Source organism: Littorina saxatilis, unplaced genomic scaffold (genome assembly GCF_037325665.1).
Source record: "Littorina saxatilis isolate snail1 unplaced genomic scaffold, US_GU_Lsax_2.0 scaffold_547, whole genome shotgun sequence".
NCBI classification, from domain to species: Eukaryota; Metazoa; Mollusca; class Gastropoda; order Littorinimorpha; family Littorinidae; genus Littorina; species Littorina saxatilis.
In genome coordinates, this window is record NW_027127624.1 from 50,251 (window position 1) to 60,000 (window position 9,750).

A 9,750-nucleotide genomic window follows, 5' to 3' on the forward strand; every position below is an offset into this window, starting at 1 on the left:
TGATTAGACTTTCAAGTACAGTATTATTCTAAATAATCTATGTTCCTCAATTTCATATATGCACGGGTACATATTATGAATGTCGTTCGTAAAGAAGACCAATGTGATGCCAAAACGGAAACACAGAGGCACACAAGGCAAAGATTAACAGCTATTGGGTTTTCAGCGTAGCAATAGGGTCCGATATTTAGACGAGACAAGTATAATGTCGACGAGTCGCATTATACTTGTTCGAGTCTAAATATTGGACCCTATTGCTACGCTGAAAATACAATAGCGATTATACAGCTGTTCTGACCTTGATTTGTTGTTCCAAACTTACAAAATGACAGTTTTTGCGTCGATGCGTTGATCTCAGGTTTTGATAGCAGACGCCTTTTCTTATGCGCATTAGTTTTGCGCAGGCGCCACACTGACTTTGGAAAAAAAACTCGATTTGACAACACAGCTGTTAAACAGCTTTTTATTAGTTCATTCGTATACAACAAAAAGAAGTTTGAGGTTTTTTTAATTTTGAACAAGACTACTTATGAAGAAAACCAAAACACAACATCAACGGAAAACTAGAAACAACTGAAGAACTAGGATGCAACAAGGGGAGGAGAAGAGAACAGCTAATCCGTACAACGCAAGCAGACGCAGCGAAGTTTTCAGTTTGGGTGAATGGCATTTATACATGTCTCGTCATGAAGCGAATTTTTCAACCTCAGTTATAAACGACTACATGAATTTTAGTGCCATGCGTTGTACATCAATACTTCAGAGGGGAAGTGGGGTATTTAGTGTGGAGTTACGAGATAAGAAAAGCCGAATGCGAAAGTTTGTTTCAGTCGGCAACTCAGCTCACACAGGCACACACAAACGGCTGTTCCGTTTTACTCCCCTGTTTGTACTACATCTTTCAACTTTGGGCATTTTGTGGTGTTTAGGGACAGAAAATAATTGGTTTAGTCCTGTTTCATCGGGAAGTTGGGCAGAAAGGGGTATGCTGTCGACATTTGTAAAGCTGAAAAACATTCCCGAGAAGAATTTCAAGTTGTCAGTGTACTGTTGTCGATCAGTGAAACATCGTGTGGTACAGATGGGTAAACCGGAACCATGCGTCTTTGTTATTGACAATATGCTTTTGGATATTGGCAAAAATGGCCGACTTACGTAGCATTATGTTTTGATGATCGGAAGAGACCATCCAATCACAGGCCCCGAATTCCCCCACGTGTCCATCAGAATAGCTATATAGCCTACAGGTATTAAAACATGAAAAACAAACTGCATAACAGGGCTAAAAGATCTGAGTTCTGGAAGCTGCCCCACCTATCCCAAGCCTCCAAACCCACCCCCAAATCAAGCGAATGTATTTATTTCCTCTCAATGAGAGACAAAAAAATACCCATTTTACAGCATCTGGGGGAGAGAGGCAGACCTCGATCTCGCCTGATTAGCACCTGTACCCCTGCCTCATTTGAGAAGCTTCCCCCTCTCATACACTTTATACAGCCCTGCATAAGGCACTAACATTGCACACACACACTCTATCACACACACACACACACACACACACACACACACACACACACACACACGCGCGCGCGCGCACGCACACACACACACACATACACACACACACACACACACACACACACACACACACACACACACACAAACGGAGAGGGAGAGCAGAAAAGAGAGAGACAAAGACAGACAGACAGAAAGAGACAGAATACCCGGGTTTCAGCATCAACAGTATTTATTCAGCAGGCACAGGGCGAATAGAAACAAGCAAAAATGGATGTTACATTTATCCTGTCCAGTGTATGAACGGTGTGCAATCACAATCGCTCCTTCAAACGCACCGTATCAGACTTTTCCTGCAGAAAATTCATTACGAAAACAGGTAAAAGTCCAACAGCAGTCACCGAAGACCTCAAATTTGAGGAACTGAAACAATTACTACATTCATTTTTGTATGTTTGACCACGGTTTCGTCACAAAACCAAACTATATAGGTCGCGAGGTCGCTGGGTCACTAAGTCACTGGGTAGTCAGCTCAAAAAATATCTGCTTAACTAGTAGTCTAAATATCAGAGTCACTCATTTCATTTTTTCACAAGCTAAGCAATTATTTCCATATTCGACAGTCAGATGGTTTACGGGGCAGACATTTAAATTAGCTATGTGAACTGGGTCACACAGTGTCGATGTCCTACTGCCTAGGGGGAGAGAAGACGTTGTCGCCGACGGAGTAGATGGAGATGCTGTTGCTGGTGGCGGAGGCAACCACGAGGACAGGTAACAGGTTGTCGTCCTTCAAATACCTGCAAACATAAGACATAATAAGACGTTAGAAATAAACTTTCATTATATAACAATTAGCCCTTATGGTACTTTCTGTCGGGAAAACTTATGATTTGCACGATTTTCATGATAACAATAAGCCCTACATTTACGTTATTTCACATGCATGCATCATTAGTTGTCAGTAATTATTACATGTGCTGATTGTTCTCTTTGCCTGCGCGCGTATAGTATGTTGGTTATGATTGGTCATAGTATGTTTGTTTATGTTTGGTCGTTATCTTTGCCTGTGCGTGTATTGTATGGTTGGTCGTTTTCTTTGCCTGTGCATGTATAGTTTGTTGGTTATGTTTGGTCGGTTTCTTTGCCTGTGCGTGTATAGTATGCTTGGTCGATGTATGTATTGTAAAGCGCTAAGAGTAGACATTTTTCTAGAATAGCGCTATAAAAGTTTGCATTATTATTATTATTATTATTAACCGCTGTCACGATCCATGGTCATTTATGGTCCGCGCGCAGCAGAGTATTGCTAACGCCCCTCCCCCTCCCCCCGGTCCCGAAGACCAGCCACACTGTTAACGACTTAAGGCGGAGACAGACGCACAACACAAAACCATGTTTTCGACAAAAACACCATCTCAAAACGTCGGGGAAGCACATGTTTTTAAAGAGGGGATGTCACACGCGAAACACACAGATGAAGCGCGGTGCGCGTTTTCACAGAAATATCGGTCAGTGTCAGCTTGACCCGTCCAGCTACCGCCCTGTGTTTGGGTTAAACAACACGCCGGGCTGGCAGTGGCCACTGATACGGTCAGTGTCAGCTTGACCCGTCCAGCTACCGCGCTGTGTTTTGTGTTGTGCGTCTGACATGGCCTTTATATACCCGCCAACAAATCCCAAAACCAGACAGTACTCATACTGTATTAGTGATGCTAATGTCACGTGATATAACAAAAACTGCGATAACAGAAGCTACTAACGACTTCCGCATGGTGTTTGCATCGAAATAACAGCGAAATAAGGGCTATTTCAGGGCTCCATAAACTGTGCGCCCTGCCTTACCTCTTACATCAACTCCTTTCATTGATCAAGTTACACGCACATCATGTCAGTGATGCCGATGTCCCCCATGTTCTCCTGACCAAAGGAATGTGACCAAGAGAAGGCGTCAGAGCCCGTCCTGTGCACTCGTTGAAACCGTGGCTACAGTAGGCTATGCCTCCCCCCCCCCCCCCCCCCCCCAGCCCACAATTAAAAGCCGAACATCCGTCTCCAGGGCACAAAGCCGTGTTATAGTAGAAGGCCACAGCGCTAGATATAGCTTAGCAAGCGACAACTGATGTAGTCAAACACACACAAAAAAACAAAACTACTTCTGCCACGCACGCATGTACCAGACTATATTGGCCTTTAAAGTCCTACTCACATCATGTCAGTGATGCCGATATCCCCCATGTTGCCCTGACCAAAGGACTGTGACCAGGAGAAGGCGGATGACCCTGCCCTGTGCACGCTGTGGAAGACAGGCTGCGGACAGTCCGTGTCGGGGGACAGCTGGTACACGTACAAAATGCCGGACGTCGCTGACCCGAAGAACATCACAGTCTTCCCCTCGTAGTCGCCCACCGCCATGGAGCCCAGGTTAGGGCCCTAAAGGATGACATTATTTAGTTTACAATAAATACTGTTTCTTGTTATTTGACATGGCTTTTGTTGTTGTTGTTTTTGTTGTTGTTGTTGTTGTTGTTGTTTTTATTTTTTGTAATTGTGTTCAAGTGTGGGTGTGTGGTTTTATTTGCTACGCCAACCTTACCGGGGTTGAATACCTTTACACATTTACAAGAGAGAGAGAGAGAGAGAGAGAGAGAGAGAGAGAGAGAGAGAGAGAGAGTGAGTGAGAGAGAGAGAGAGAGAGAAAGACAGATAGAGAGAGAGAGAGAGAGAGAGAGCGAGAGTGAGAGAAAGAGAGCGAGAGAAAGAGAGCGAGAGACAGAGACAGACAGACACACACACACACACACACACACACACACACACACACACACACACACACACACACACACACACACACATACTAACACACACTAACACACACTAACACACACTAACACACACACACCGACAGACACACAGGCAGAAACCCACCAAGGAAGGAGAGGTGGCCTCCACGTCAACCGCAGGCGTGCTGTCGTCACTGAGGTAGGCCGTGTTGAAGACGTTCCTGTAGAACTGCTTGGACACCTGCTCGATGTTGTCCACCACCCCGGACACCGTCTTGAAGGTGTTGGCGTCATGGATGCTGAAGCCACGCCCCCCGAACGTGAAGACCGTCTCCAGCTTGCCGTCACTGGCCCGCTTACCGTCCTCCGTGCTCACCCACAGTCGGCCTGCAAATAAGCTGGGCATTAGGCAAAAAAAAAAAAAATTGTCTGTTTCTGGTAACATGGCTAAAAAAAATAGGGTCGGTAGGTAGGGATTTTTTTTTATTTTTATTTTTTTATTTTTATATTTTTACCCCAAATGTAGACCAATAAAACTAACTTTAAAAATCGCGCAAAGAGACTGGATTCACTATACATAGAGACAAGACACTCAACACATTTACAAATCGTCAGCGGACTTTCGTTTTCACACGTTTTTGTTGTTCATTTTCTCACCCTGTCCTTTACTACCAAAAAAAAAAAAAAAAAAAATTTTGAGTTTGGAAAAAAAAAGTTTAGGGTCGGCGCCGAAATTTAGGGTCGGTCGGGTGACCAGAAACAGACAATTTCTTTTTTTGGCCTTATGATTCTTCTCTTCTTCTTCTTCTTCTTCTTCTTCTTCTTCTTCTTCTTCTTCTTCTTCTTCTTCTTCTTCTTCTTCGCTCATGGGCTGAAACTCTCACGTTCACACATAAGTTTGCACGAGTGGAATTGTACGTGTATGATCGTTTTACCCCGCCATTCAAGCAGCCATACTCCGGTTTGGGGGGAAGCATGCTGGGTATCTCCGTGTTTCTATAACTCTGACACGTTTCAAGGTAAAATATAGTAAATTAATCGTGTTTTGCGCTGTTATCCTATTTTGAGAATCTCGACCTTATTCATCCTTTTGGGTTAAAAGGGCAAGGGCGCTTTGCCTTCCTTCAGTATGCAACTGCTGTGCAGAGGTGGACATTGTTTATGATTGAATTGATTAAAATAATGCCTAGTGGCTTGTTTTAAGAAATCACTTCATAAAAAAAAAATCCTACTCTGCATGGAGAGCAGTCAGGCAGTTGACTTTTCCGTATGAGTTTAAATCGAGGGTTGGCCTTATCCAATGAAAAAGCCTGGGCAGATCTGCGAAGGTGAGTCGCGTGGAATGAATGAATGAATGAATGAAAAGACGGAAAATTTCGCCGGGTTGGTGCAATGAAATATATTCTTGTAGCTAGGCTTTGATGAATGTGTATAGTGTAATCATATGCATGTCATGGAAGTAGACAGATTGAAAGGTGCAAAGCTGCTTGCAACTGAAAATGTCTGTGTAAGTCCCATCACTCGAAATTTCATTGGCGCCCTTCGCCTTAAACTAATTGGGAAAGACTGTGCCTTTCAAATATAAACACTTTAACGACTGCGGGTTTGGTTTCAAGCCATCTTAGTTTTGAATTCCTCTACTGTCCTGGTTTGGGAACAAAGGATCGGGGTAAAGACAGTTACTTACTGCTGCAGTACTGAAAAGCTCTTGCGCACAACAGAACTAAGAAAGGTCCAAATGAAAAAAAATGAAAAAATAGAAACGCGAAAGCACGATTCACTCAAAGGAAAACACGTACACTACGAACGTTTAGTTTCATTAACAGCCACTCTAAAAACTTTGTGAAAATGAGTCACACAATGCACCTCTCGTTTTACATTAGCCGAATCCCACATTGACACAAAGGAGAAGAAACAGGCTTACTTACCCAGTTCATCGTCGTCCAGGAGTTGTGCCTGCAGCTGGCTGTCAGCTGATACAATATCTGCAAATAACATTTTACACGCTTTCTTGAGCTTACTTTTATATTTTATAACAGTAAACTTGTCGTCCGCACAAACACGTGATGGATCGATCGAATGGTTGAGTTTCGGAAGGTTTTTTGGTGGGTTTTTTTCGTCTTTACACCTGTTCTTTGTCCCGTTGTGCTCTCACACCGCCCCGTCCCTGCATTCACTGCTCCATCCACATCTGAATTTCGTTCCGCTGCCAGACTTGTCGTTTCGGAAGTTTTTAGTTCTTGCTACAACGTTGGTACAACCACAACCCTCACATACACTCCTGGCAGTAACGGCCTTACTTAAAACAAAAGCTTGTTATAGAACCTCTCAGTTGAAAAAAGCATCGCTTCTTCTGATTTTTTCTCTCTATTAATCAAACAATAAAGAAAGAGAAAAACATGTTTAGGTGGGAGCTATGCTATGCTAGATTTCTATTTCTGTCCACAGTGCCATTGATTATTTTGGGACATGACGTGATTATATTCTGAGAAAGGTGTGAGCTTCTCATCAGCTAAGAGTAATACCTAATATACTGGACTCGCAACGAAATATACAAACAAATGACAATGAATAACGTTTCGACCTAAAGGTCTTCAACAGGTTAAAAAAAATGAAAACAACAATACAAATACAACAAAAAAATTCTCATCAGCTGTTATAAATGTACACAATCTGTATTCACTCGATGGTTGGTTGGTTAAAATTGTTTATGCATTCCAACGAGCAGCAGCTCTACACACATTTGAGAAGAAAATGATAAGGACATGGATAAGGATAAGATTTCATATAGTCCTGTGAGGTTACCCTCATTCAAATGCGGGCTGCTCTCTCACATGGGAAAGCGAGCTGACATATTGTACGGCGCTACCTTTTTGTTCCCTTCATGCGTGTATTCATGTTTCCAACCTCCTGAAATTCAGGCTGCTTTCTCACATGGGGAAGCGAGATGCCATACTGTACGGCGCTACCTTTTTTTTCCCTTCATGCGTGTATTCATGTTTCCAACCTCCTGAAATTCAGGCTGCTTTCTCACATGGGGAAGCGAGATGCCATACTGTACGGCGCTACCTTTTTTTTCCCTTCATGCGTGTATTCATGTTTCCAACCTCCTGAAATTCAGGCTGCTTTCCCACATGGGGAAGCGAGATGCCATACTGTACGGCGCTACCTTTTTTTTCCCCTTCATGCGTGTATTCATGTTTCCAACCTCCTGAAATTCAGGCTGCTTTCTCACATGGGGAAGCGAGATGCCATACTGTACGGCGCTACCTTTTTTTCCCCTTCATGCGTGTATTCATGTTTCCAACCTCCTGAAATTCAGGCTGCTTTCTCACATGGGGAAGCGAGATGCCATACTGTACGGCGCTACCTTTTTTTTCCTTCATGCGTGTATTCATGTTTCCAACCTCCTGAAATTCAGGCTGCTTTCTCACATGGGAAAGCAAGCTGCCATACTGTACGGCGCTACCCTTTTTTTTCCTTCATGCGTGTATTCATGTTTCCAACCACCTGCGACAAGAGCATTACAAATGATGTTGCTTTGCTATTGTCTTGTACCAACCTCCGTTTTGCATGAGAGTTTTGCCACGCTGGTGGTCAGGGGTTCCGTAAACCGGGCTGCTGTCCAACCGGCCAGTGTCCAGCATGATTAGCCAGTCCCTTCCGTCCTTAGAGATCCACTTCAGCTCTGTCGGCTGCATGAGGCTGTGGATGTTGTAGCTTCGCATGTTGGCCACTGACAAAATCATTGAATTATATCACCAGGTATAACAGGCTACCCCCCGGGACATTGCCCTTCGACATCTGCCGGACGGACAATTGCCCCCCCCCCCCCCTCCCACCTTCTTCCCCCTATGGCAACTGCCCCCCACGATAGTAGGAATAGTAGGAAAAGTGTGCCATATAACCAAGTGAAGGGCCTTTAATGGCACATAAAGTTTAAATGAAATGACACGGGAATGTATGTTTTAGTTGGGGTACGAAAATGGGTGCAATAATGTTTTTGCTCAGCTTAGTTAAAAGAGACAAACTTCTTGTCTGCATACAGGGTAAGAGTAACTTTCACAAGTTTTGTTTGTGTTTACTCTAAAGTCGCTGTATTATAGTAATTATAATAGCTTGAATAGTTAGTGGGCTAGTTTTATGGCCGGTCTTGTTTCTTGTTGTATCTCCAGACAATGAACGAAAGGAATATGTAGTTACCGCCATCCAAATCGGAGGCGTCCATGTAGTAGTCGGTCCACGACCTGTTGCCCAGGGGGAACACTGTGGAGATCTGGTTCGTATCCAGATTCAGGCGGGCGAGTGCGTTGTTTTTCTGCAAGTTAGATAAGAAAACAAATGAAATTCTATCATATTCCTCAGGCTAGTACTTAATTGGCTTAACCTTGTGTGATTGTTGGACTTTTAATATTAATTGCAATGTTTTTATCATATCAAACCGACGTTGTCATCCTTGGATAACATTTCTTTTCCAAGACTAAATAACATCCTGTTGATGCGTGAGTGAAAGCTCCAATGTACGTCATCTAACTGCTTGCAAGGAACCCAAAACATAGCTGCTCTTGCGAAGGGGGAAGAGGGGCCGTGTTGATGACGGGGGAGATTGAGATGTCAATAGCGGACACAATTAACCAATTTCAATCTGTGCTGCATTCAACCCTGATCCCCCCCGGGGGGGGGGGGAGGGGGGGATTAGTTAGACGTAAGGGTTCCGCAGATCATAGTATGTGTCCCAGTCTTGATCTAGTTTTTAACAATGCGACTCACAATCTCGTGTCAAGATTAGCCTACATTTCTCACTGTATCCACAGTTTATACTGACAAACCATGGTGAAAAAAACATGTTTTTTCTTTTCTTTCTTTATTTGGTGTTTAACGTCGTTTTCAACCACGAAGGTTATATCGCGACGAGGGAAAGGGGGGAGATGGGATAGGGGAAGGGGGGGAGATGGGATAGAGCCACTTGTTAAGTGTTTCTTGTTCACAAAAGCACTAATCAAAAAATTGCTCCAGGGGCTTGCAACGTAGTACAATATATGACCTTACTGGGAGAATGCAAGTTTCCAGTACAAAGGACTAAACATTTCTTACATACTGCTTGACTAAAATCTTTAGAAACATTGACTATATTCTATACAAGAACCACTCAACAAGGGTAAAAGTAGAAACAGAATCCGTTAGTCGCCTCTTACGACATGCGGGGGGCAGAGAAATAAGGATGTGGAAAAGAAGACTTTTGGTAAGTGAAATAAAGGTGATGGATCCAGTCAGGTAGAAATAAGACAACAAGAAAAGAATTGGAACACTGCAGGGAATAGTAGGGAGAGTTTTCTTGGAAGGAAATATAGGTGAAAGGACTGGTAAGGCAGAAATAAGACAAAAGAAGAGAAGTAAAGGGGTGGGGTAGCTCTGTGGAAACACTCTCGCCGCGTGAATGCGACCCCATTTT

General features: G+C 43.5%; 1 protein-coding gene across 2 annotated transcripts in view; it reads right to left on the reverse strand.

Moving 5' to 3' along the window:
• Positions 1 to 1,729: 1,729 nt before the first annotated feature.
• The window catches only part of LOC138956033 (mesenchyme-specific cell surface glycoprotein-like), a 15,261-nt gene continuing 7,240 nt past the window's right edge, over positions 1,730 to 9,750 (reverse strand). For both annotated transcript variants that reach the window (XM_070327501.1, XM_070327502.1), the window contains exons 6-11: positions 8,502 to 8,616; positions 7,861 to 8,034; positions 6,227 to 6,283; positions 4,444 to 4,685; positions 3,725 to 3,948; positions 1,730 to 2,315 (exon numbers count right to left, since the gene is read on the reverse strand). In XM_070327501.1, coding sequence (XP_070183602.1) covers positions 2,204 to 2,315; positions 3,725 to 3,948; positions 4,444 to 4,685; positions 6,227 to 6,283; positions 7,861 to 8,034; positions 8,502 to 8,616 — 924 coding nt within the window. In that variant the 3' untranslated portion in view covers positions 1,730 to 2,203. The remainder of the gene's footprint in view (positions 2,316 to 3,724; positions 3,949 to 4,443; positions 4,686 to 6,226; positions 6,284 to 7,860; positions 8,035 to 8,501; positions 8,617 to 9,750) is intronic.